Genomic DNA, 27,865 nt, shown 5'->3' on the forward strand with positions numbered 1-27,865 from the left:
GCTCAGGTCTGGAGGGGACAGGGAAGGCAGTGAGGTGGGGCAGGTGGAGCTTGTGGTGCCCGAGTGATGCTCTGCAGCAGGGACAGGTGGGAGCTGTGGGGGGCGCTAGTGAGGAAGTCTCCCACAGGGACTGCAGAGTCACCCCCAGGCCTTCTGCGGGTGGCCTGGCCCTCTGGGGGTCCTAAAGCTACAGACAGGACATGCCCACTATTGTTTACAACCCCCCACTCCCGGCCCCTGTGAGCTCCTTGTGGACACTCTGCCTCTCATCTCTGTGTCCTGGGGCTGAGCTCAATGCCGGGCACTTTCCTGAGTGCCCAGTAACTAGCAGACGAAGACTAAGTGAGGGGAATGACACCAAGGTCCCAGCCAGATCGCTAGACAAGATCATGATCGGGAGCCGTAGGGACATGTTCTGATCTGAGTGGCAGGTCAAGGACAGAACGGAAGGAGAATGTCAAGCATTCTTACAGGTGTCACCTCGGGCATAACTCAAGTATGAGCTGGAATCACGTGTTACTCTGTCTCTGTTGCTTATAACAAAATACCTGGAAATAAGGTGATTTATAAAGAAAACAAAATTTATTTTACAGTTTCTGAGGCTGGGAAGTCCAAAGTCCATCTGGTGGTGGCAACAGTGACCCAGGAGTCTCAGATTGCAAGGTGGTGGAAGCAGAGACAGTGAGAGAGAGAGACAGACAGACTCTCCTCTTCTTTTAAAGCCCTCAGAACCACACCCCGACCACCATTATTAACCCATTCACTATGGCATGGTCCTACAATCCAATCCCCTCTTCAAGGCTCCACCTTTCAATTACCATAATAGGATTTCCCATCCTCTTCACAGTCACAGTGGGGGCTAAGTTTCTAATACATAAAATTTGTGGGACAATTCAAACTTCAGGGAGTTTTACGGGGACATAATTCAATCCACTGCAAGTCATGTTTTCTGCAGGATTTAGGTAGGACTTGCTTCAGCTCCCATTGCAGGGCTCACAGGAAGCCCAAAATCTGTGTCAAAAGCCACTGTTCTTATGGTCACCCCTGGCTCTAAACTCCTGCCTCCACTGAATTAGTTCTTGTGTCACCTGAGTACCATGGATATGCACCCAGAGAGGAGCTCAGCTCCCTCATTTGCCACAAATAAGAAAAACATCACTCACACTTGAGGAGACATCACCACAAAAACTTAAAATTAAGTAAGAGACCTCCCACTTCCTAGAAGCCTTTTGCACTGCCTAACTGCTGGGACTGTGAACTGGCCAGGACACCCAGCAGAACCCCCAGCCTCGGCCACTTTTTCTGGCTCCTCCGTCTTCCTCACCCCACCTCTGGAGTCACCTGCCACCCACACCCCAATCCTCTCTTCCTACTGTGTCATGCCGAGCACTCAGCTCTTACCAGACCTACCCCAAACCTTCAGACTCAAGGGACGAATGAGCAGGAAGGGCCATCTCTTCTGTCAGCAGCACAGGGGACCCTGGGTCTCAACATCTACCCTCCTTAGAAGGCAGCATAATTAAAATAACACTCTCCCCCCACTTTTCCCATGTAATCCTAACCCTGTAAAGGAAGATATATTATTTATCTCTGTTTTGCAGACGAACCTCAAGGAGATCACTAATTTTCCAAAGTCACCCAAGCAACCTGTGTAGAAAATGGAATTTGAACCCAAATCTTGGGACTCCCAGCTGTTGGGTTTGGCGAGATAGAGAAGAGAGAGAGACCCGAGCAAGGCACCATTTCAGCCAAAAAGCTTTATTCCACTAATGTGGAGGGGAGGCTGAGCCAGATCAGTTCCCCTGAACTAAGGAAAGCAGGGGGGTTATAAGACTTTTAGGCAGAGTTCAGAGTAATGGGCAATTTTGAAATCAGTGGCATGCAAGATGAAACAGCCCTTGTGGTCCAATAACATCTGATAGGTTAAGTCATAGACTCCCGATTAGACACTATCTCAGTACAAAGCATTCCAGCCCAAAGCCTGCTAGACGCAACCCACAAGACATTCCCTTGTTGATAACAGTAATGTTTACCCCTTCCCAGGAGGGGAATCTCAGTGCCTGGAGCAGGAACGGGAAGGGGGTGGGGGGGAAGGGGGAAAGTTGCTTAACCTGGCTGTGCTGATGGTAAGCCAGCCATGAGGCCTCACAGTGGCCTAGTGCTCTTTCCACTCTACATAGCAGAGCAGACCAGAACGGAAGGCTTTGTGCTGGGACATGTCTGGAGTGTGCAGACCAGCAGGCAGCTGGACTACAGCCTATCAAAGACTCACAATTCCAAGTCTGTGCCCTCAAATGGTCTGTAGCCTAGTGAGGAAGCAAAAGGTGCCCACAGGATACCAGTGGATCAGTAAATACAGATACCTGAGGACAAGCAAGCCATAGGAAGGCCAAACAAAAACGTGCAGTATAAAGTCAAGCATGGAAAGCTCCCTGGGTGAGGTCAGACCTGGGTTCTTTTCCTCTTTTTGTTCGAGGTGGACCTCAGATGCAGAAGACTAAGTTCATTATACTCCTCAGATCACAGCACAGTATCGTTCATCATTAGTCTATGCAAGCTTCTCTCTTGTTTTATTTGTTTATTTTACTTCTCTTTTATTCTCATTCCCCTCCTTCCACAGGCAGCCATACTGTGTATCCATTTTTTGGTATGTATTCTTGAAATGTAAATTGTTGACTTGTATGCTTGTATTTTAAATGTATGTAAGCAGTATTGTTATACATTTTATGCTGGTTTTTTTGTTTCTGTTTTCACTTAGCACTGTGCTAAGATTTGTCCTTATTGCTATGCGTTGCTGTGATACACCTGGTGCATTGTTCTCAGCAGGTTCATTTTCCTCTGTGGTGTGCATGTACCTGATTTTACCTCTCCACTCCCCAGTGATGTTCCCCAAGGTTGCTTCCAATTCTCTACCACCATAAACAACACAGCAATGAACATCTTCACCTATGACCCCTTATGGCTGTGTTGAGAAATTTGGGGGACATAGCCCCAGGAGCAGAGTTGCTGTTTCATGAGGCATGTGTGCATTTCATATGACTAAGTGGTGTCAGGCCACTCCCCCAATGGCTGCCCTAGCTACGCCCCCACCAACAGAGCTCCTTTGTTCCCACAACTACACCAATACTTGGCATTATCCTGCTTCCTAATTTTTGCCAACCCAGCAGGCAAAAAGTGATAGCTCATTGTGGTTTCAATTTGCTTTCTTCAGATTACTAATGAGTCTGTGCATCTCTTCATTTTCTTTTTAGCCTTTAGGGCTGACCCTTTCGTAAACTGTCTGTTGCCCATTATTACATTGAGGTTCTTGGGTTTTTCTCCTTGATGATTTGCAAGAGTTCCTGTATCTCCTAGCGAGTACCCTTCTCAAACAGCGCCATACCTCTTTGCTGCTATAGATGCACATCTGGGGCAAAGGGACCCATGTGGTCACCAACTCTGCAAACCCTCATCCTGGGGGTCGGGGCTTGCTAATGGGCATAAGTACAAAGTAAAGGGAACACCTTCCTCTGTTCCCTTCTGCCAGCCTTGCCCTAGGATTGCAGTCTGGGAAGACAGGTAACAAGGAAAAAATTGTTCCTCTTCTCTGGGGCTGCTAACCTGCTGTGTCAATTTCATGAGTTAATAAATGATTGGAGAAGGCTTAATTGCATTGGAAGAAATTGAGATCAGCCGGTGCTTAGGCCCCACTCAATTAACTTGTGCTCCTCAGGGGGCCGAGTAGGGAGCAGGGGTCAGTCAATCGTTAATTACATGTGCTGGTGCCAGCTGTGGCTGGTGTCTCCTGCCAGCATTCATCCAGTCAGTGAGTTGAGGTGACCCTGCTTTAGTGAGACTGAAGTCACTGAAGGCAGGGGGCACTTCAGAAAGACCAGAGACCCCTGGCTGTGTGGGGAGTGGGATAGCCATTCCATTTTATCCCAGCCACATTTTATCAGGGTGGGTTTTAATGCCTTACCCCAGCCTTTAAGTTCCCCTATCCTGACCTCTTTATTGGCCCCATCCCACCCAGGCTAATGCCATGTGCCTTTGATTCTTCTCAGACTTCCCCCCTCCTCCTGACTTCTGGCCCGCTTGCCCCAAGGACAAGTGAGCCCAGAGCCAGTTTTGTCACGGGCACCAGATGATGCTACAGGCTTTGCAAGGTCACCCCCCTCCCCTGCTGCCTCCAGACTGAAATCCTCCCAAAGACCTTCATTCTCACATCACTTCCCAAAAAAGCCAGATGGTAAGACTCAAACCTATTCACAATACAGATCCCTGGGCCCCTCCCCTGCAGATGCTACGTCAGTAGGTCTGGAGTCTCTGTTTTTTAACAAGTGGCTCGGGATGGTTACCATCAAGCCAATTTGTAAAACCCTACTTCAGGGGACACCAATCTTCTGGAAGGAGAGACAGTACTTAATGGCAGGGCCCTGGCCTGGGTCAGGAGGCTCCACTCCCAGTGCCAAATTGTGCCTCTCCAGGTCTGTATCTGTCTTGCTGTGTGTGGTTAAGCAAGTTACTTGCCCTCTCTGAACTAGGTTTCTTCATGTAGAAAATAAGGATATTGGACCAGATCTCAGAGTCCTTACATTTCCAAGAATCATTTTTCTGTAAGTACTGATATGTTAAATAAGCATGTTGCATGGTTTGCTCAAAAAGCAACTTTAGTTTTTTTTTTCCTTTCGGTGTCCCTTAACTTTAAAATGAATTCCATGGGAAAAATCTTCCCCTGCCCCTGGAAAAAAACTTGGGCCAGTCCCTTCACTTTTTCATTCATTCTTAGGTGACAGTCTTCTAGTTACTTTAAGTCATAGATACCATCTCAACTCAAAAATTAGAATCCTAGTCCTGAGTTATAATCAAAACACTCCTAATCTGACAGCGTTACTCTTCTTTCCTCCAGTTTGGGTCAGCTTCAGGCTGGCAGAGGCTAGGGAGGTGGGCCACTTCTCTGCCATCTACGTTCCTCCTGCCCTCTCCCTCCCTTCCACTACCCCCATACCTGTTGTTCCACTACCTGCCAGGACTGAAATTGGGGACTCTTACTGGTTAGAGAGCTGTGAGAAGCTTAAAACTGGCTTTTGCTTTTGTGAATGTTTTCGTGGGCTCTCTTGATGCTCTCTGCTGGGCCCCTCTCTCCCACAGTTGCCTTGACCCAGACAAGCACAGCAGCTCTATTCCAGGGGTCCCTGGCACCTGCTTGCTCAGCCCCTAGGCCCCTAGAGGCTACCTCCAGCCTCTTCAGTCAAGGTCTTCTCACTGTTGGCACTATTGGACAGGACTCAAGACAGCCAGTCCCCATGGCCCTTCTTCCTTGGTGGCTTTCACCAAGGAAACCTTCCTCACCAAATCTTCACCAAATTATTGTCCCGTCTATATTTTACAAAGTGGGTGGAAGGGTTCACGGACCCTGAAACAGATGTTCTTACGTTCCCATTGTACAGTCTGAACAGGCCAGCAGAAGAGGGGCCTGTTCCAAGCTCACTTTAGTGTTTTGATTTCCGTCTTTTGCCAAGCTAAATCAAAACTTGGATAGGAGCTCTAACATCTAGTCACATATAACTTACAGTTTAATGAGAGTGAGATTATCTCTGAGAAAAGAAAGCCTTAGTGCCCAGAACGTCCAAGGCAGGAGCTGGGAGACAGTATTAAGTCCTAGATCCAGAAGGGAAGTGAATGTGGGGACAGAGCCCCCCTGTAGATGAACATCTGCCTTCTTCTCAACTTCTCCCAGACCTCTGCTTCTAGGGCCTGCTGGACTTAGGAGAGCACAGTCTTTAAGGGATGCTAATGTCTGTCCCTCGACCTCGCACTTCTCACGGAGGCACAGAACCTGGAGGTGGTCAGCCCTGTGGCTGTGAACATTGTATCTTAACCTAGTATGTTTTCCTATTACATAAAAGGTACTTGGTTGGGTCCTTCCCAACATAAACACACACCTCTGGGGTGCCTCCCTCCTCAGAACAACTGTGCAGAGCCTGAGCATTGTCACCACAGGACACCCTTCCTCCCCCTGCCCATTCCCAGCATTGGATCCAGACTCTCTTCTAAATAACGTTGACCAGGTTTTTAAAGAATTAAAGAGACCCCCAATAGGTAGCCTACACGGGATTCCTAGGTGTCTCGTTGGGGTCTTGCCTCCCCTCCTACATCAGCACATCAGCCTGAACTTGGCCATCCGACTATACAGTTGACATGTTTGGGCAGAGGGGAGTCGGGATATTAGAACAAGGGAAAGGACTTTGTAGCTGTGGGCACTGGAAGAAATGGACGGGCCCAGGGAAGAGTGGAGAAGGGAACGGGAAGAGGTACGTGGTGCCATAGAGGGAGGGGTTGGTCATGTAGACAACAAGGACACTTCCACTGGGGAACAGATCTGAGTTCTCCAGTGGAGCATGAAAGGGGCAGCTGGACTCCCTTCTGCCAACTGAGCCTCACTTCCCAATGCTCTTGCCCAGCGTCCTGCTGCTGCATTGGGCAGAGGGTTCCCGACAGCAGCACTAAGGGAAGGAGACAAGGACAGGACAGTATGTGACTTTAGAAGTCTGTCCTTGGGTCCTTAGGCTGGAGACCTCAGTGGCTAAGGCAGCCATGGAGGTCAAGAAGCAAGCCCCTTGGGACGCTTCCACTCTAGAGTCATGGGTCACAGCCAAGCGCCAGCAGGAACCTGTTTGTCCTCTCAGCCTCCCCCATCCAGCTCCCACTGATCTTCCCCTCTCTTCTCTGGCAGGGACAGATGCCCTGGGCCATGTCACACCCCCAACTGCTGTCTGCTCAGGCACAGCCCGCGTGACTGAGCACCACTACTCCAGCAGTTTCACGTAAGTATAAGGCACAGGCCAGCCCCTCTTACCCCGGGAGAAGGTGTCTGGGCCCTGGGTAGGGAGGGAGCTTCAGGAAGTCCTGGTCACAGAGGGCAGGCCCTTGGGATTTTTTGGTGGTCAACAGGTTGGTTCTCTTTGGCTTCCCCCAGCCCCTGAGTTGCTCAACACTGAGTCATTCCATCCCAGATGTGCTGGGACCTAGGAGAGAACCTAGGGATCTTTTCCTCCTGTCCTCAGGAAACTACTCAAGAGGCAGCTGATATGATGGAAACTCCACAGCACTGGCCATTGGGTGCTGACTCAGACACGTGCTATCCTATAACTTTAGGCAAATCACTTAATGATCTGGCTTCCCCTCCTGCCTTGTGGGGTTTTTGTAAGGTTCAGGGAGGTGTATGAAGTTTTGCTGTGTAACAAACTACCACAATCTTAGCAGCTTAAAACCACACATGCTATTATCTCAGAGTTTCTGTGGATCAGGAATCTAGGCTTTACTAGTTGGACTCGCTGCTTCAGGCTCTGTCATGAGGCTGCATTCAAGGTGTTGGCTGGGGTTGCGGTTTCATCTGAAAGCTCGGCTGGAGAAGGATCTGCTTGTGCTCTCACTTATGTGACAGTTCAGTTCCTTTTGTGCCATTGGATTGAGGGCCTCAGTTCCTAGCAGCTTGCTTCATTGAAGCAAGCAAGGGAGGGAGCTGGCTAACAAGAGGGAAGTTAGAATCTGACATAATTTATTCACAGATGTGACATCCCATTACCTTTGCTGCATTCTATTGGTTAGAAGCAAATCACAAGTGGCCTCACACTCAAGGGGAGGGGAGCACACAAAGGCATGACTGGCAGGAGGCAGGGATCATTTGGGGTCATCTCAGAGCCTGCCTCCCACAGAAGGGAATATAAATGGAAGTACTTTTAAATTGTAGGATGCTGTTCCGGTGCAGGGAGTTATTGTCATCTAGTTGCAGAGAGAAAAAGAGCTCACCTAAATAACAGAGCCACTGAATGTGGGAGTTAAATGCCAAATTATGCCATTAAGTCCTGGGCTCTCGGGGAAGGGGCTAGGACCTAGTTCATTTCACGCCCTTTACAAGTGTCTTCCTGGCATAATTATGATCATAAGGCCAAACTTAGACAGCTACAAGATGTCTGAGCCTTCCTTTCCCCCACAAATGACCGTGTTTATAGGGTTATTTAGAGTTTACAGAGAACTGTCACATACATCTCACTTTTTCCTCATAATCACACTTGTAATCAAACTTGAGTTTTTTGTTAATCTCTGTTTCTAAAGTAAGAAAGAAGGTCAGTTTCCAACATGGGGTAGCTGCTAAGTGGCACAGTTGGGCCTCAGACCTGGGCCTTCAGACCCCTGGCTCTGCCTGTGCTGCCGTGTGCCCCATTTCCAGGACACTGCTGCTGTGCGGGCTCTGTGGTATTGAAAGAGCGGAGGCCAGGCACAGCAGGCAGAGAGGAGGGGGCACTGTTCTTATATGGCTTCTCCTTAATCCCCTGCCTCCTCAGACAGGCTAGGAACATCCCGGGGGACTAGGCTGAGACATTGAGTAGGGAGGGTCACTACCACCTCCCCAACTTCAGGTAACCACACAGGCCTCATGGTCTGGTAAGCAGCCCTCACTGGTGAGCAGGCAGGGAAGTGGGGGAGGATGAAGGGATATTGTAGTGAAGGTGTGTACATCCTCCCCAGGCTGAGATTCATCTGTCCCCCACCAGTTGCCCCAGGGAACTCCTGAAGCATGGCCCACCGTGCATCAGGGCAAGGTCAAATTGGTCCTGAACAGTGATGCTCAAGTCTGCAGATGGGATTGAGATGCGATGTGACTTGCTGCCCCCTGGTGGTCAGCCAGAGTCATAACTGCCAGGCCTGTATGTTAAATAATGACATGATTATCTAACATTTATTAGGTACCTGCTGTGTGCCAGGCGTAGTGTATAATGCTGCAGGGGGGACAGGAAACAACATAAGACACAACTCCTGATCCCAAAGGCCTTATAATTTAGTGGAGGAGTCAAGACGTTCCCATTTGAATAGTTGGACTAGCCTCCCACCAAGACAGGATTTGAAGAGTGGAACAAGGAAAGGTATGCAGTAGGAGTCCAGAAATGAGAGAGAGCACCAGGGAAGGCTTCTCAGAGCCTCGAAGGATGGGCAGCATTTAAACAGCCAGAGAAAGAAAAGAAAAGTTGTGCACTCCCCTACTGAAAGCCCCTCAGGAATCCGCATTGACTCCAAGAGAGTTAAATCCCAATTCCGTGCCTGGCTTACAGCCTCTCCAGCTTCATGCCTTCTCCTGGCCTGTCCCAGCCTTTCCATATTCTTACAGTTCCTGGAACCCCCACCCCTGCCTTGCCCTCCCCACCTTGGCTACTGTACATGCTCTTACTCAGGCTTTATGATTCAGGCCAAACAACATCTATGGAATTAGTTGCCCCTCTTCTGTGCTCCCACAGACCCTTCTTTGGTTGCATGTCTTACACCAGATCATAAGGTATGCTAAGTGTCTTTTCATCACTAGGCTATAAGCTTCCTAAGAACCAGGACTGCCTGGTGCTGTAGAGGATTCATAGGGGGAAAATGGGAGGAAAGGAGGGAAAGATAAATTAGTGGCGAGTATGCAGGGAAATGTGGGAGCCTGTGGAGCTCTGTCTAGAAGTTCGTGCCCAGATAAATGTGTCCTGCAGGAAGTGTGGTGCCAGGAAGGTGGGGGAGTCATAGAGGGTCACAGGGGAGTAGAGAAAGGCTAAACTGCTGGTGGTAGGAAGGGAGCTAGATAAAGCCAGGGAGGCTAATGAGGAGACCATTGCACCAGGGCAGGGTTGAGAGACACAGAACCTTAACTGGTGTGGGGACCAGAAGACTGGGGGAAGTCGAAGAAGAATTGGAGGACTGTAAAGTCTGGGCAACTAGGGGAACATCCCATGGCCTAGTCAAACTCTAACATGCAAATGAATCAACTGAGACATCGTTAAAGCACAGGCTCAGACTCAGTAGGCCTGTGGTGGGGCCTGAGCTGCTGCATTTCTGCCACAATCCCAGGAGATGCCCACGCTGCTGGTCCACACATCACACTGTGAGCAGTGGGGCTGCACAGCACCTTTGAGTAAACTGGAGGCAGTGCCGCTGGGTGCGTGTAGCCCTCTAGGGGCACAGTGGTGTCTTTGGGTGAAGAAAAAGGTGCTCTTTCCTCTGGGTGAACACACCTGGGTGCATGGCTTTGTGAGCAGTGTGCGGTTGAGTCTGAGCCTCCACTTGTCCTCTGAGTGCTGCACAACCCACAAAACCCTTCAGAGCAGCTCTAGTGGGACCACTCACAGAGACAGAGAGGTTGGAGGTGCAGAGCCCATTTGGAGAGCAGGGTGATGACTTTCTCCTGTCATATTGAGTTTGAGATGTGATCCAAGCAAACTGTCTATCCACGAGCAGTTGAAGATGCTACTGGAGACCCGGATTGGGGATCCACAGGCTTATTGATGAGGAAAGCGAGATGAGGGTGGGGTAGAGCTTAGGGCACAGTGCAGCCCTTGAGGCCTTTCTCAGTGGGCAACACTCTTCTTCCAACGTTTCTTCCCTTTTGTTGTCTTGCAGGTTACCGTTCCCTTTACTGAACGTAAGTGCTCATGGCCATTCTCCCATCCTTGACATGCCAAGTCCCCGCCACCGGCCCCTTGGCACAGCCAGCCTTGGTCCTGATGTGCCTGGGAGGCTCAGAAATCCCCATTCACTGACCTGAAAGGAGAGTCTGCCCTAGGCTGGGACAGCCTCACACCCAGAGGGTGCCTCTGTCCTGATCATTCAGCCCCATTAGCCAGGACCCATCTCCCCAGCCTGGCCACAGCCTTCCGGGAGCAGGGGTGCTGCTGCCTGCTCGCTTGCTCTGGGCTCGCCTTACCCTTGTTTTCCATGAGGGCATGAAGGAGAGGAGAGACACCACCAAAAGGAGTGTGGGTCTGAGCCAGGGCAGCACCAGGTGGAACTTTTGAGAGTTGGGCCAATGGCTCAGGGAGCACTGGGGTTTGTACCCAGGAGGGCAGTGACACATAGCATGGCCTTTAGGATGAACCAGGCTGGGTGGAGTACAAGTCAAGTTAATCTGAGCCTTAGTTCATCACATGTATAATTGGCATAATTAATAACTGTCCCTAAAGGTGGTTGTGAGGATCCAGTTGGGTAAGGCAAGGGTGACTTAGCACACCGCCTCCCACGGGCCAAGCCCTCAGCTACAGAAGCGATCATGCGTGTGTCTCGGAGCCATGGGGAGGGGGAGGTTGAGAAGGGTGTGAGGAGAGGACTAAAGAGAGAGACGGCAAGAACCTTTTGAAACTGGACAGAAACAGGGAGCAGAATTAGCACTCCGCCTCCTCTCTTCCCTCCTGCAGCTGTAGCCCCCCACTCTGGCTTAAGCTGGCCCCAGCCTCCAGTCATAACCAGTCCCCGGTCTTCAGGACACACGTGGGGGCCTGGGGCCTGCCTCACTCCCGCTGCTCCCAGGAGCACCTGCCTCCAGCTGCACAGAGTTCCAGGGCAGCTCCCCGCCCATGCGCAGCGTGGCAGCTGCAGCTGCTCCTCACCCCTCCACACACATCTTTGCAGAGTTTGATGGGGCGTCGGGCGGATGACAGCGGGAACAGTTGTGATCACTGGCGGAATCCTAGCTACGGTGATCCTCCTCTGCATCATCGCAGTCCTGTGCTACTGTAGGCTCCAGGTCAGTCCCCAGGGCCTGTAGCCAGAGGCCACCAGCAAACCACTTCTTCATTAAGGGGCAGAAACTGGAGGCCCACTGGAGGGCTACCCAAGCCCAAAGCCATGGAATGTGGGAGGTGTAAGTCAAGGAGACTGGGAGTTAGGGGTGGTCACAAGGGAGCTATGCATCCCCCACACGCTGCACCCTTCGGGGCACCCAGAGGGAGTGTGCTGAGAAGAGACTGGGTCATCATATTGTGTCTCCAGCACCTCTGAGATCTGAGGAACGGTGGGAAGAGCAGCATTCTGGGGAGGCTCTGAAAGCTGGTGCCAGCAGCACCCCCCAGCTCTGTCCACAACATGATGTACATGTCCCTCCCTCTCTGCCCCTCTGTCCCCCTCACCATGGGCTGGAATTAATACACTGAGAAGTAGGGGGAAGGAAAAAGGAAAGAAGTATTGGCCTTGCAAGGCTGGGAATATACACTTGTGGAATGCTGATGTTCAGTTTTATCCCCAGCACCAACAAAGTGCCCCGCACAAGGTACTCAGTGCAGCAGAGGGTGTGGGTGCCTGTGCATGCTCAACAGTGCACTGGGTGGGGGAGCATGTGCCCCTCTCAGGCACCCCTCTCCCCTTCCCCAGTATTACTGCTGCAAGAAGAGCGAAGCTGAGGATGCAGACGAGGAGGAGGAGCACGACCTCACCACGCACCCCAGAGGCCCCAGCTGCAATGCCTGCAGCTCCCAAGCCCTGGACAGCAGAGGCAGACTGGCGCCTCTCAGCGGCGAGCCCTGTAGCCAGCCGTGCGGGGTGGCAGCAAGCCACTGTACCACCTGCTCCCCGTACAGCTCCCCCTTCTACATACGGACGGCTGACATGGTGCCCAATGGGGGTGGGGGCGAGAGGCTCTCCTTTGCTCCTACATACTACAAAGAGGGGGGACCCCCACCCCTCAAATTGGCAGTGCCCCAGAGTTACCCGGTGACCTGGCCAGGCTCTGGGCGTGAGGCCTTCACCAATCCAAGGGCTATTAGTACAGACGTGTAACCCCTTTCACCCCCGACCTGCACACACATCAGCACTGCTGCCCCAGCAGGAGCAGTGGGGGCAGTGGATGACCCTCCAGCAGCCCCATGAGGACTGTCTCAGTTTCTTTGGTTTCTTTTGCTGCACACTGGAGGGTGTACCAGGACTCAAGCTACTGAGTGCATCAAGAACAAGGGCAGGGCCTGGCCCCAACTCCATGGCCCAGCAGTGGGGGCCTGATAGGTTGAGTTTGCAGCTTTGCCAGTTTCTCTGTTGGGACATTCCTCTTGCAGCCCCAGCACCACAGCAACCCCCATCAGTACCTCCCAAATTCCTGGCTTTGCTGGACTGGGAAAAGGAGCACCTGGGAAAGCTAAGCAAAGGCTCTGAGGCTTCCAGAGTCCTTGGGAAATGAAGTAGCCATGCCTAGAAGAAAGGGGGACAAAGGGCAAAGGGAGAAGGGAAACCAAAACGGTCCAGAATCCGAGAAGAAAAGGGAAGGAATTTTGAAAGGACCTTTTTACCACTTGCTTGCTAAAACCAATCCAAGAGCTAACTCACAATCTAGTTTTGTTTTTGTTTTTGTTTTTTTTGTTTTTTTTTTTAAAAGATGACCGGTAAGGGGATCTTAACCCTTGACTTGGTGTTGTCAGCACCACGCTCAGCCAGTGAGCCAACCGGCCATCCCTATATGGGATCCGAACCCGCGGCCTTGGTGTTATCAGCACCGCACTCTCCCGAGTGAGCCACGGGCCGGCCCCACAATCTAGTTTTGTACTTTGGTTATCACAGGTACTGTTGTCACTGTAGCTGCTCCAACGGGGACATTGATTCACCGCATCTGTATCTGCCCCCTTCTTTGTGGAACATGTTGACTTTAAAGGCTATGGCATAAGATTATTTGTGGAGACTGCACCAAAAAGTGATTCTCTGTCTTTGTCTCCCCCAAAATCCTTTCTCTGCCTTAGGAACTAGCTGCCCCTTACTGGAGAAGCTTTTTTTCAAGTTTTGTTTCTAGAGTTCTAATTGCTTAGCAAATGAGATCTGGCTGGCTGTCGGCCCCAGTCCAGCACACTGAGCAGCGTGCATGGATGCAGTCCTGGGAGGGTGTGTGCACTCCCGGGTGTGTGCACACGGGCACACACACCAGTCACCACCAGCAGACACTGGGCGCTTTGCTGTTTCAGGTTTTGCAGGGTGAAGAGGTCTCAGATGTACCAGCTAGAAAGAAAAATCTGACTCCCAGACAGCATGAACGAGAGGTGATTGAGGTGGCCAGTCCCCACGGCAACCAGCCAGCCGGTATAAGAAGAGCTCCAGGTATCCATGGGGTGATGCTGCAATGGTTGAAGCCGCATCAGCTCCTCTAGAGGCCAGCGTTCTACTTGGGCATCCACCCGTGATGCCATCCCACAGGAACACTTCTCTAATACCAGGAAGCAGCTCTGGGTGGGGTAATGAGGTCCGTCTCCCAGTGCAGAGGGGGCAGCTTAGGCCAACCGCTTTAACACACCCCATCCCACCACCAGCCCTTACTGGGCCACGCGCCGCCTCTTGACCAGCTGCCGAGCCTGGCAGCCCTCCCTACTTCCTGACGACCAACCCCAGTGCCTTGCTCCCCTGCAGTTCCACAGCCAGTCGTCCACAGCAGCCACATCCTTCCTCACCAAAAATGTCATCATATTTCCTGCCTTTGTAAAAGTCAAGACAACCCAGTTAAATCTCACCTGCCTCTTGCTCATGATATATTGGGGTCCCTGAGTACAAAGCATCCTGTGCAATCCCATCTCCTCCTGTAGCCTTCCCAGTCTAAATCCTGTCAACCCACACAGGAAATCTGGGCTCGAGGTGTGGAGCAATGGTGGGCCCCAGCTCTTCCCCACACAGCCCACATTGCTCAGGGCGCAAGGCTCCGACCCAGGCTCAGGTTGCCTGTCCACCTCCCTGTAGCTGCGAGGGCCTACCCTGTGGACAAGGAAGCTCATCCCGCTCAGATGCACTGTCCTTTTTAGCTGTGGAGTCTGTCCTATGAGACACTGTTTGTCCACTCTCCAAACTGCAGCCTAAACAGGAAGAGGAGGAGGAGGGGCCGGCCACACTCGGTCCCCTCGGCCATCTCTCTCCACTGCCACCTCACTTCTCCTGCTCAGATTTCTGGTCTTACATCTTTGATAACTTGGAGTTGCAACCAAGTGAATGTCAAAATAAATGAGGAATTTGAAATAGAAATCTCATGTGGTCCTCCCTTCTTTACCCGGGGAGGGGCAGTTGGGCATGGATTTAAGAGAGAATACTCCTTTTCAACACCCAGATTTTCAGCACTACAATCTTGCAGCTTCCTCTCCCCTCCTGTCACACATTAACAAATCCCTTCCACCTTATTGCCAGGTAGCCCCTCACTGCCTCAGCCAGAGTTCACACCCAGCAAAGACGTATTGTTTGTCAGGAAAGGAGATTTGAAGAGTGGTTGCTGCTGTCCCCGAGGTTGAAGTGGCCCTGCTGAGGATGGTGAGCCTCACTGGGGAACAATCCAGGCTTGGTCCCTGCTCTCCCTCACCCCACCTGTGTAGCTCCAGGTCAGATCACCAACTCTCTGAAGCCTGAGGAGACTCCGAGTGTCACACAGCCAGCCCTTTGTTGTGTGGGAAGGAGGTAAGGAAGGGAGTTGGGACCAGATCCTCAGCTCAGACACTAGCAGAAAGAGACTGCAAAACAGGACAGGTGTGGGGTGGGCCCGAGAACCAGGAAACAGCTGTGTGTGAAAGGGAGAGTGCAGGGATGAAGTGTGTCTGTGTGCGTGCACGCGCACACACTCGTGGGTGTGTGTGAGACAGAGACGCCCTCGCTCCACCTCAGGGCCACAGCGAGCCCTGACTACAGCTGGGTGGGCAGTGGGCAGTGGGCAGCCGGGCCTGAGCAGGCTCCCCCTCAGCCAGGGAGCAGCTGGCTGCAACTCTGTCACCATAGTTGTCCTCTGGGAACAGAAACGAGGCACTGGAGCAAATCTCTTTGCTGCGCCCACCCCAAACTCAAGCCATCTCTACTCCTGCAGAGCAGCCAGCGCCCACCCCACCTCCAGCCTCTCGCCGGGCACCTCTGCTTGGCCTTGGGCTTGGTGATGGTGTCACAGCCCTGGCCCAGCTCTTCTCCCTGGATGTCCTTGACCTCCCTTAGCCTCAGTCTCAGGCAACTGCACTGTCCAAGGCCAAAAGGGGAGGGGCGGGGAGGGCAGAAGCAAGATCAAGATCGCAAGCCCATAGCCTAGTACCGTGGGTCTCTCTGACCAAGTCAGCTCTGCAACCCTAGACACTGTGTCTGCCAGCCCAGACCCCCAAGCCTGTCCCTGCCACCCTATCACTGAGTTTCTGCAGGGACTTCAAGGAGAAACTTCTTTCACCATGACAACTTCTCACCTAGTTTTCTACACTCAAGTTTACAAGTGCTGCTCAGAGGCCACTGATTATTTCCAGGGGAAGATCACCAAACCATAAACATCTATGGCTGAGACTCCCAGGACAGCCCAGCAGCAAGAAAAGGCATAACTGGAGTTCCCTGTCCCCAGCTCTCTTTGCTCAGGAAGATAATGGCCCACACTCCTGAACCTCAGGCACTGACCTGGGCATTTCCCTGGTAACAGGGATGGCCAGCACCTCCCCAGCCGTCCTCGCTCTGATCAGCTGCTCTTCCACTCTCCTCCCTGTCTGGCCCCTCTCCGTACCCCATCCCCCATCCCTATGGCCACCATTCCCATCGCCCATCCTCTTCCGCTGTGGAGACAAAGCAGTACACGATCCCCAGAACACACTGCTTGCACCCTGGATTTCTGGGTGCTTTCACAGCATGCCTTGGGGTACTCGTGGACCACCCAACCTCCAGCCCAGCACACGGCACTGTCTACACGGCTGGCCTTGTGCTGGGGACAGTGGGAAGAGGGAAGGAGGACATTCTGGGTCACAGAGCCCGTGCAAGCCTACCACCCCAGCAGAGGCAACGATCTAGTCGTGGTGGTCAGAGGTGGCATTTTGAATCAAACTTCAGTTTGAATCCTGGCTCTGGCTCTGTGACTTACTGTGTGGCTTCAGGCAACTGTTTGGATCTCTCTGAGTCTTGGTTTCCTCATCTGTAAAACTGGGATCATACTGCCCCCCCTTATTCCACTGTGGTATCAGTAGGATTTGTAGACCCAAATCCGAGTCATGAGGCAGCAAGGCCCCCGGCTGGGACTGCCCTGGCCTCAGGGCGGGAGGCTCCAGCTGGAGCCCTCTTTCTCTCCCCAGCCCCACTCCTGCCCACACCTTTCCCAAGGCCTGTGCCCTCGTCACCTCTGCCTGCCTGTGCCAGGCATTGCTGGGACCACCTCTCCACTCACTACTGCCTCTCTCTCCATTTGGAACTCCCCCTCCCCAATAACTCTGCTGGCAATCTTTGAGGAACCAATGCTCCCATCAACCAGGAGCTGCATTTTTGCCTCACACTTGCCCCAATCCACTGAACGAATGAAGGAGAGTGTTCATATCCCTACTCGGGAGCACAGCTCTCAGCTTGGCTCTGGGCTGCTTGTGTCACTGGCTACCACGTTCAAGGCTTGGGTTTGACAGGAGGGTCAGAAGGAAGCCAGAGGACCTCCAGCCCTTCCTCTTGAGCCTGGATTTCTCAAATTGTCCTTCCCTGCTTCTGAGAGGCTTCACTCAGAACTCGTCACACACGCTGCCTCCCCTCCAGGTGTTACTGGGAAGGTGAGAGGGGAAGAAGGGCAGGAGGGAGGGTGCCCAGACGTCCATCTTCCCAGAGTCAGGAAGCAAAGGAGGCCACCCGGAGGGCTGGACCTGCCCCATGCCCATCGCCCTGCCAGTGCTGGCTCTGTGGGACCCACCTCCCCGCTGTCCCGAATCCTCCTCACTGATGTCCTGCCAGGCTCCACGGAGGTGGGAGGGAAATGATGGCACAGCGATAAGCCCTCGCCTGGGGGTCACAGGGGACTCTAGTTCCCTGACTAACGATCATATGGTCACTTACATCCCTCCTTCCAATGGATGGAAACTTCCTAAGGAATAAAATCAAGGTTCTCTTTCTCTGTTTGGCTTACAAAATGGTTAAGCCAGCTCTTCAACCCTGCTGTCCCCCTGTTCATCTAACAAATCCCGGTTCTGTCACACTGTGTACTACGCGATGTTAGGCAAGTTTTCCATGCAACTCTGAGCTATTTGGGGAGTGCTGTATCCACAAACGTATTTCCACTTCAGGATGAGTTACAGCAGCTTGACTGGTGCTAGGCAACTGAAATATGGGAAACAGGACTCTGGGGGCCTAATTCTGCCAGTTTTAATAGAGTGCCAGACCACCTTCCACTTGCACCCTTGGAGGATGGCTGGCAGGATTTAGACAGCCCACCAAGTGCCACCACCCACTATCAAGCACCCACACACATCTGCCTTCATCTCTCTTCTGTGCCCTGCGGTGGGGGTGGAACAGGGCTTCATCGGAGCAAGCGCATAAAGGGTACTTTTTAGATGGAAAGAAATAAAACCTAAAAGTGTGCTCAATGACACCTTAGTCATGAGAGTTTTTGTCCTGGATCTAACTAAACAACCCAAGCTTAAACAGAGGCTCTCCTCACAAAGTCCTCTGAACACTTTTCTCAAACATATGGGTCCAACCAGAGGGAGAGGCCTCCTCCACAATAACAGTATAGTTTAGGGGGTCATAACTCAAACCCCAGAGGGGGTTTCTCTGACTCTTCCCAGGCAGGAATTGTTAGGACAGAGTCCTGGATAGAGGGATGGGAGGAAGGTGAGAGGAAGGCAGGTCATCTTCTTGTTCCTAATTCCTAAAAGGCGAGATCATTGAGAGCAGCTACACCTACCCGCAGACAATGAAAAGCTTAACATTCTCCAAATCTGTGAAATTATTGTCCAATGAACAAATTCAAATACATTCAGGATAAATACACCTATCAAGAATATTCTTAAAAAACATATTTTCTACTTAGTTCATTTCTTGGGCAGCCCCGAACAGTTCCTGAGGTTTAGGAGATAAACATCCAGCCAGGGCCCCGGCCCCAACCGAGGCAGAAGTCACCCCTCCCTCCAGAAGACTTCCTCTCCACCATCCCAGACGAACCTAGCTCCTCAGAAGGTCCTTTATCAAGGTGGCTGGTCCCTGGGGGAAACTTTGCCCAGACCTACAGGGAACTACCTGGCCTCCCTAATTCCTCTCTGTCACCAACTGACCCCCACACATACACACACCAACAGCTGGGAGCCCCGGCCACAGTCTGGGTTAGGGGGATAGGCGAGGCAGCCCTCTCCTCCAGACTCCAAGTGGTCAGGACAGTTCCCGTGTCCATAGGGGAGTGGATGGCCAGAGGCTGCGTGGCTGGGTCACACCGGGCATCTGAGATCACCTTCCCTTCCATGTCTGGACAATGTGGCTCACCCAGCCCTGGCCACAGACACCTGAGCACGTGGAACACAGGGGTCTACAAGCCAGGTCTGCATCCCCTCCAGCCCATCCCTATATGGGCCACCCTACTGGGCTGGGTTTTGCCTTGACCCAGACCTTTTCCATCCATTGGGAATTACATTCTTATTCCTAAAACCAACAAAAGACCACTCTCCTGAGAGAAGTTGTGTTCTGGATTTAATTTTGAAATTAAAGTGGAGTCCTGACCTTCCTTACAAAGTCCTCTGAACTCTTTCTCCAAACCAAAGGGCTCCAGAATGATCAGGAGACTCCAAACCCAGGCCCCTTGGAACCTGAGGGTCTGGCCAGTCCCCACCTTTCTCTTGACTCTGCCTTTCTTGTACCCCACCCAGCTGTCATGCCGCCATCTGACAAGGAGTCAGGAGCTGGTGACAATGAATGAGGAGGGACCTAAAAGAGAAAAATCAGTAATTGAGACTTTTAAATAAGACGAAAGCTGTAATGTAAAATGTTCCTGAGATAAAGAAAAATGGGAAGGATACACACAAAAATGAATGAAAATGGTTTCCTATTGGGAGGAAATAGGGAATAAATGAGTTGGGGGCAGAAACAAGGCTTTTCAACTGACGCCTTGTTATGTTATTTTGATTTTCATCACTGTACATTTCAATAAGAAATATTTCTAAGTAAAATTATGCAAAAACCATGTCTGAGAAGAGAGCGGTGTTGGGGGCTCTGCTGGGATCCTCATGCAGCGAGATGCCCAGGTAGCTGAGAGTGGCCACCTGGGCACGTCCTGAGAGTCGCAAGACGCTGCCACACTCTGCTCCTTCTGGCTCCAGAGCTGGGACTTGGCTGCCAATGAGCCTCTCCGGGGGCTTCCAGTACACAAAGGGCCTGCCCAGATGCTCCAATTGCAAAGCAATTTTCTCCCTCAAGTCCAAGGGTGAAAAACAGGGCCAGTCAAAATAGGTTCATATCATATGAATTTTTAAAAAATATTTTTGTTGTGGTAAAATTATATATATAAATATATATAATGTAAAATTTGCAATTTTAACCCTTCGAAGTATACAAATCAGGAGGCATTAATTACATTCACAATACTATGCAACCATGACCACATGACCTGTTTCCAAAGCTTTTTCCTCACCCCAAACAGAAACCCTGGAACCATTCGTGTTTGAATTGTTTATAACAGGTATGTTCTATCTTTGTATTAAAACAAAGTTTTAAGGTGGGCTCAACCTGCCCATCCTGCCAGAAGGATGGGGCTCAGGAAGTGGGAGGAAGGCGGGATGATGAGAGATCACCACTTCTCTTCTCCCATGATGCAACCTCCTGAGCAAAACCTGGCTTCAAGGAGACTCCAAAGAGGAACGTAGCGGCCTGTCCTAGGGACTGGGCAGGGGGAGGCTGGGGCAGGCAGCATATTTTAAGACAAAAAGGAAGAGGATCTAGACAGTGGAGAGGTGTGAGAGAAGTGGATATGCAAGGATACAGAAGTGGACAGAAGCTCACCTGGGAGGGTGCAAAATTCAGGCCAAAGTAGGCTCACGGTGGGCTGGGCAGCTCAGCCTCACCAGCACCCCCCTGCAGCCTGGTCTCCTTCCTCCCCGACTGTTAGCACCCCGAGGCCCAGGACTGTGCCAGTCACAGGCTCCCAGACACAGCCATCCATTAGGGCAGTCCCCGCAGCCTTCTCCTTCCAGGCTTTTCTGCACGAGGTCATCTCTTTATGGTCCCCAGACTGCCACAGCGAGTGGAGTGCTGACACAGGGGATGGAGTGGGCAGGCAGACCAGGGGCATGCTCCCGGCATCACCAGACTCTCCACCTTAAACCCAGCCCAAGTTGATTCATTTAAATGATCATGAAGTCTAGGAACCTGCAGGGATTCAACAGAAACGTGAGCATCAGGTATTCAAAAATGGTCCGTGCCCCTCATCCTAAAGAGTTTTAAAAAACACTAGAAATTTCCTCCATCCTTTTCACCCCACCCGGAATGACTTTTCAGTTACAATCCTAACCCCACACATCGATCTCTACCACCCAAATCCTACCGCTCCTTCGAACCTTTTCCATGGTTCTATGATTTACACCCCTGCTACACCTGGAAATAATTATTCTCTTTTCTGAATAAGCAAAACATGCTATCTCTGCCTCCCTGTGACATTGCATCCCTGGTGTCTGGCACGCCCGTCATCTTCCATTGCAGACAGGTGGTAGCTCCAGGCTGATTGACCACTACATCAGCCCCAGCCCCCAGCACAGAGCCTTGCACAGTCTGCTAAAGAAACAATGAACTTCTACTTTCATTAGGCTGGGTTTTTTTTATTTTTTGGGTTTTTTTGTTGTTGTTTTTCGCAGTTTTTTTTTAATTGTGGTAAAATACACATAACGTAAAATTTACCATCTTAACTATTTTAACTGTACAGTTCAGTGGTATTAAGCACATTCATATCATTGTGCAGTCATCACCACCATCTATCTCCAGAACTCTTTCCATCTTGCAAAACTGAAACTCTGTACCCATTAAACAATGACTCGTCACCCCCACCCCCAGTCCCTGGCACACACCGTTCTTCCTCCTGTGTCTGTGATTTTCACTACTCTAAAGACCTTACATTAGTGGAATCATACAGTATTTGTCTTTTTGTGACTGGCTTACTTCACCTAGCATAATATCCTCAAGATTCTTCCATGTAGCATGTCAGAATTTCCTTTCTTTTATAGCTGAATAATATTCCATTGTATGTATCTATAACATTTTGCCTAACCATTCAACTGCAGATGGACACCTGTGTTGTTTCCACATGTTAGCTATTGTGAATAATGCTGCTATGACCATGGATGTACGAATATCTCTTTGGGACCGTGCTTTCAATTTTGGGGGGTTTATATCCAGCAGTGGAATTTCTGTATGTGGTTATTCAATGTTTAATTTGGGGGGAAACTGCCATATTGTTTTCCCGAGAAGTTTTACCATCTTCCGTTCCCACCAGCTGTGCACCAGGGTTCCGATTATACCACATCCTTCTCAGCACTTGCTGTTTTCAGTTTTTCTCAAAGTAGCCATCCTAATGGGTGTGAGGTGGATTAGGCCATTTTAAATATTTTAAAAGAGGCAGGTGTATTCAGAGAAGGGAAAGGAAGAAACAGAACAATGCAGTAAATAGAAGAGTACAAGAAAAGATTCAAGCTCAGGAAGACAAGACTGTCCCTTATTCCTTTGCAATGTGTCTTTTAAGTGGCATTGGGTTACAACGTTTAAAAAGATGAAATACTGGGACTTCACTCACATCCAAGCACACAATGATGGTAGAGATTTAATAAGATTGGAGTCTAAACTCCTGGAGAAAATGATTCCACAGTCCATTCGCAACAAAGTGGGTAATTCTGAGGAATCTGAAGGAGGTCATGGGCTGCCGGGGAGCCATACCTCAGGCCACTCAGAGAGCTGCCAGTGCTTCCCTATTTACTCATGACCCGGAGCAGAGAGTGCTGAACATTCAAAGCTATGCTCTTTTGGCAACATCTGAGTTTTCAGTTTCTCTGTTACTGCTGCTCTGAGCTCCCTCCCTTCTGGGAGCAATTGGGACCAACCTTAACAAAACAAGCTGGTCATTTAAAGATTCTTCCAGAATGAAGCTCCCCCAAATCAACTCATCCCAATTGGTCTTATCTCTCCTCTTGCTTCCATGTCCAGCTGTGAAAAGGCAGGATTCTAGAGCCTTTGGCACCAATCTGGAGGCGGAGGTTTTGATTTTTTTCAGGTGCAGGTTTTACAGGAGTCATAGACTGACCTGGATAGAGAGGCAGCCACAGATAGTGGTGCCTCCCAAGGGCCTAGGCACTGAAATTGGAGCACTGCTGCTGTGCATAGCTCTCTGAGTGGGCTGGGCAGGGCTGCAAACACACAAAGCGTGGTTATCTCCTGGAGTGGGCACACCAAGGACAGCCAGCCTCCTGGTACAGCAGTAGCAACTGTAGCTCTGCCCCGTAAGCAGGAGCTTGGAGAACAAGCAAGCACATGTACCAATGTCTACACACTGTTCCCAGCCTGTGGTTATCTCCTGGAGTGGGCACACCAAGGACAGCCAGCCTCCTGGTACAGCAGTAGCAACTGTAGCTCTGCCCCATAAGCAGGAGCTTGGAGAACAAGCAAGCACATGTACCAATGTCTACACACTGTTCCCAGCCTAACCAGTGGAGGCTCTGGGGCAAATCCCTCCTCTTCCAGTTCTGCATCAAGCCCTGTTCCTGTGCCTTACCTATCTGGTGGCTCTGCCCACCTGCCTCATCTGCTATGACCACACAAAGGCCATCAGGCCTGGCTGGAAGCCCTGGAGCGGCCCCTCCCTGCAGCTGACGTGTCTGTTAATACCTGCACTGGCTGGTGCACAGGGTGCTTTTTGGATCGTCAGACATGGGAACGCTGCGAGCAGAGGAGGATTGAGCCAGGAAGGAAGGAGCACAATGTGCCTGTGCACCATGTGGGCAGAGGTACAGGTGAACACCGAGCGAGGGTCTCCTGCATCCTCCCACCAAGGCCCCTTCCAAGCTGCCGGTCCTGCAGTCATGGGTGCTATAGACATTAAGCACCTCAAAGCAGGGGAAGGGAAAGTGTACTCTGTGAAAGTGTAGAATGCTGATACACAGATTGAGGCAAACAGCAATTTCCCACATCACAGATAGTCCAGTAGTGGGTTCTTTTAAATAGTGTACTTCCCTGGTTCACTTGTTAGGTTTCTCCTCAGTGTAAAGAGCAGTGGCCTAGGGCTCAGGATCCAGGTTCTGGTCTCAGGCTTGCACTATAACCTTGTGTAGAAAGTCACTGAGCCCCTAAGTTTACCCATCTGTAAAATGAGGGGGTTAGACCATAGGACCCTTTCAATCATTCTGTTTTAGTATTTCATGCCCCTTTTTTTCTACGCCTTTTTGACTTACAGGCCTCTAGGCAAAGAAGCTTAAAGCCAAAGTCCAATCAAATGAAGTTAGAACATTTCAGTAAAGACAAAAGAACTTGATTTTCAGAAATCCAACTCACGTGTAATTTTCAGAAATCTGTGTGTTGCATAAAGTTACATATAAAGTGGCCAGAAACCATCATTCCCTTGGTGAGCCCTGTGGTTTCCTCTACAGCTGTATCTGCTGTGACTCATGTGATCCAACAATGACTCTAACGGTGAGCCACAGCCCTAAGCTGAAATGGGCAGTTAAGGCCACCCAAGCATCAGTTTTGAAAAAATTCCATTGTGGAGCAGGGCTAACATAGGAAATATGTTCATTCAACTAACATTTGTTGGGGACCTACACTAGGTGCTAAACATAGTGTTAAGTTGAAAGAAATAGAAATGAAAATACCATCCCTGCCCTCAAGGAGTTTATTAAACTTCAGGGTTGAAAATTTTAGACATCACCCTAAATGGTTTAGTATAGTACTAAACCCTTCTAGGTATTTGCTTGCTGTGGACTAAAATAAATACATAGTGGAGACTGAGGGTACAGGTGCTATAAGGCCAGCCATGGTCAGAGACTGGGTGGGTGCATCTGCCTGCCAGATGTGGAATAATTACTTCAGGAAGCTGGTATTGGCCTCAACATTTCTTTCCCACCAGACTTTGTCCCCAGGCGAGAAAGAAGAGAGTGAAATTACTAAGAATGGGTCCTAGGTCACTAGGGAAGGGCAGGAAACCACTGATCAAAGCAACTTGTATGGGCTGGCCCGTGGCTCACTTGGGAGAGTGTGGTGCTGATAACACCAAGGCCACGGGTTCAGATCCCTATATAGGGATGGCCGGTTAGCTCACTTGGGAGAGCCTGGTGCTGACAACACCAGTCAAGGGTTAAGATCCCCTTACCAGTCATTTAAAAAAAAAAAAAAAGCAATTTGTAGACAATGAAGCCGACTGAAGTTCCAGAGCTGGGTGCACATACACACAGAGGGTGTGCTAGATGCCAGATAGTGTGGTGAATTAAAGAGACAAGAGAAGAAAGAAGATGATCCTGGCAGTTAGGATCACAGAGTCCTAGGGCTGGAAGGACCGTCCGAGGTCATCACGTCCACCCCCCCCTCAATGCACTTCCACAGAAACCATCTGATTAGAAAAAATGTGTCCAGTTCCAAAGGCTAATCAGGCAATCCTGGAGTCCAGAGTGTTCATTACAGAGCAAAGGCAGCCTTGGCAGAGCCTGACCCGCTGGTGGTTGGCAACTATTTTTGAGTGAGTCTGCGGTAAAATGTTCAAGGGAAAGGACTTGCCTTTGTCCTCTCATTCCTCTCAAAAAACTCAAGCCTCTGCTGCTTCTCAGTAAAAGGGAAGGAAAGGAGTGAGCTACAGAAAATACTTGGGCAGAAGGCACTTAAGTTGAAAAGGATGGGCCGGCTGGTTAGCTCACTTGGTGAGAGCATGGTGCTTATGACACCAAGTTCAAGGGTACAGATCCCCTTACCAGCCAGCCACACAAAAAAAATTCTTAAAGGTGGGGGGAGGGTATAATTTCCATATGAGTGTTAGTTTCTTAGACACTGGAGCCACATAAGGACTAAAATAGGAGACCCGGGAGTGGCTGCAGGGTGGGTAGGAAGCAGATGGGGGCTGCAGGACTTCCTACATCTTTGTGATCCTGTGAGGAAGTATGTTTACAGGAGTTGTATCAAATGTAGCAGGCCTTGGTCATGCATGCATTTGTGTCTGTACCCCACATGGCTGACAGAGCCAAAGCCCTGTACTGAGTCATCTGAGCTGTGGCCATGAGGCCAGGTCACGGCTAGCCTGAGGCAGCGTTGAGGAAAAGAGATGGAAGCCCTTGGCAGGACTGCTAAAGAGGGGGACGATCAAACCTGGCAGGCGGTACTCAGCGAGACTACCTTCACCCCCCAGTAGGAACAGCTCACCAGGCCACCTTCAGTCTCCAGCTTTACCTCACAGCCAGGAAGCCAGGTCTCACTCCAGGCTTCAATAGTTTAAGAATGGGAAACTAAACTAAATAACAGTGTATAACTGTGTTTTTTTCACAGGGGCATTTCTATGCCTCTCATGGGCATCTGTTTCAAATGTGTGATCCCAAGACCACTGGACATTAAAGGATGAAAAGGAAAACAGTGAAAATGGTAAGCAAAGGGCCATTCACTAATTCTTCCCAAATACATCTGCAAAGCCCTTCCCCTATAAAGTGGTTTGCTTCTGCTTTTTAAAATGGTGTGTTTTCTCAGGATGACTATGAAAATTCCTGTTCATTCATGCCACCAGCTTGGGTTGGTGTTTGGAAAGATAAGACACTGAACAACATAAATCTATGAGTTGTCATCATTCCTCTGCAAAAGCCTTCCCACTAGTCTTTATTTAGTGTGTTATGTGACAAAAACCTTTGTGCAATGCTGCCCACCAGGAAGTAGGGAGAGGTGAAATGAAGGGGACTAAATGCTGTCTTGACAACACCTGCTCAGGGTCTTTACCCAGTTTATTCTCCCCATCAGATCACATCTCTTTGAGACCTTTCTGCAGGGCAACTGTGGCATCCCCAATGGGCCTGAAAGGGTCACCCCTTCAGATCTATCCGAGGCACATTTGCATTTTCTTTGTGTTTCAGACCTAGTGCCATGTATGAAAACCTGTCAGGGGACAACCAGCCCCAAATCACGGCTGGGAACATTGTTATCTGCTGTGAGGAGTGACCCATAGGGGCTGGTGGGGTGGATAATTTCTAATACAGGGCTGGTTACTCCTCCTGTGTCCTCTTCAAAGCATGCTGCTATTAAGCCCCAAAATGTTGATCTGCTCTGAGGCTTTGAACAGCCTCATTGTTTATGAGTACCCCACTGTCAGCAAAAAAGGACATTCTGCCACGCAGACATTCTCAGTCGTATGAGTATTTCCCACAGATAGAGGAGGAAAGTTCCCATTCAAGATTATAAACCTTGGGGTGGAAGGAAATATTCTCCCAAACCGTATGAGGGTTTTTTTCCCACTATATCATTGAGATAGCCAATGTTGGGCCGGCCCGGTGGCACACTGCTACAGTGCGCTGCTTGGGAGCGCGGCTGCATTCCCGCCAAGGGTTCGGATCCCACATACGGACCGGTTCCCGCTCACTGACTGAGCGAGGTGCGGACGCAACACCGAGGGTTGCGATCCCGTTGCCGGTCCCGGTCCGGTACGGGCGCGACACTGAGGGTTGCGATCCGTTGCCGGACATGAAAAAAGACAAAAAGGAAAAAAAAAAAAAAAAAAGAGATAGCCAATGTTCAGCTCAGTTCTTGACACAAGGTGCACATTAATATTTGCTGAATTGAATGTGTAGCCTCATACCCAAGACTACAGAAAGCAAAAAAGAAGAGGAGATAAAAGGATTACAGGATTAGGAGTACTTGGAGAAGAACTAAAGACCACCAATAGCTTTGGTATGAAGGTGTTACATTCTTAGCCTCAAAATAAATATTTTCATAGAGCTTCCATTACTCAACATTATTTGCAAAATAATCCAATTCCAGTAGAGAGGGGCTTCCTTTCACAGGTAACCATGGCAGTTAGAGAGCAACTCAGGCAGTATTTATCTCTGTGAGATCTTCAGTGAATTGAATGAGTCCAAAGATAAATAAAGATTCCTTGCTTCCAGGTAATGGAAGGAAATCTCCTGGTGTTGGGGGGAGAGACAAGAAGGAAGAGAGGGAACCTACTCTCATCTTTCGTATTTGAGTACAAAAAAAAACTGGTGTTTTTATAGCACAGAAGTTAGAGCTTCACCAGATGTGGGTTCTTAGGTTTGAGAGATACAACATTCTAGTTTCTCCTAGCTAAATTGTAATGATAAAAACAAGGCTACCCAGACTAAACAGAGTTCACTTGCCTCTTCCTAGATATGCAGAGGAAATATCATAAAGTTGCCTATTTCCTACCAGA

At 50.2% G+C, this 27,865-nt stretch overlaps 1 protein-coding gene across 1 annotated transcript; it reads left to right on the plus strand.

Moving 5' to 3' along the window:
• Positions 1-6,714: 6,714 nt before the first annotated feature.
• On the plus strand, positions 6,715-12,558 carry FAM163A (family with sequence similarity 163, member A). The gene is made up of 4 exons (XM_008572933.1): positions 6,715-6,806; positions 10,411-10,432; positions 11,416-11,530; positions 12,154-12,558. The coding sequence occupies exons 3-4, from the start codon at positions 11,438-11,440 to the stop codon at positions 12,556-12,558; spliced, it is 498 nt and encodes a 165-aa protein (XP_008571155.1). The 5' UTR covers positions 6,715-6,806; positions 10,411-10,432; positions 11,416-11,437.
• Positions 12,559-27,865: the final 15,307 nt, after the last annotated feature.

Source organism: Galeopterus variegatus, unplaced genomic scaffold (assembly GCF_000696425.1).
Source record: "Galeopterus variegatus unplaced genomic scaffold, G_variegatus-3.0.2 Scaffold850, whole genome shotgun sequence".
In the NCBI taxonomy this organism is placed as follows: domain Eukaryota; kingdom Metazoa; phylum Chordata; class Mammalia; order Dermoptera; family Cynocephalidae; genus Galeopterus; species Galeopterus variegatus.

Bases quoted from the DNA above. Each gene is read 5' to 3' on its own strand.
- FAM163A (XM_008572933.1), top strand. From the start codon at position 11,438: ATGACAGCGGGAACAGTTGTGATCACTGGCGGAATCCTAGCTACGGTG. The intron at 11,531-12,153 runs GTCAGTCCCCAG...CCCCTTCCCCAG, and splicing joins TGTGCTACTGTAGGCTCCAG to TATTACTGCTGCAAGAAGAG.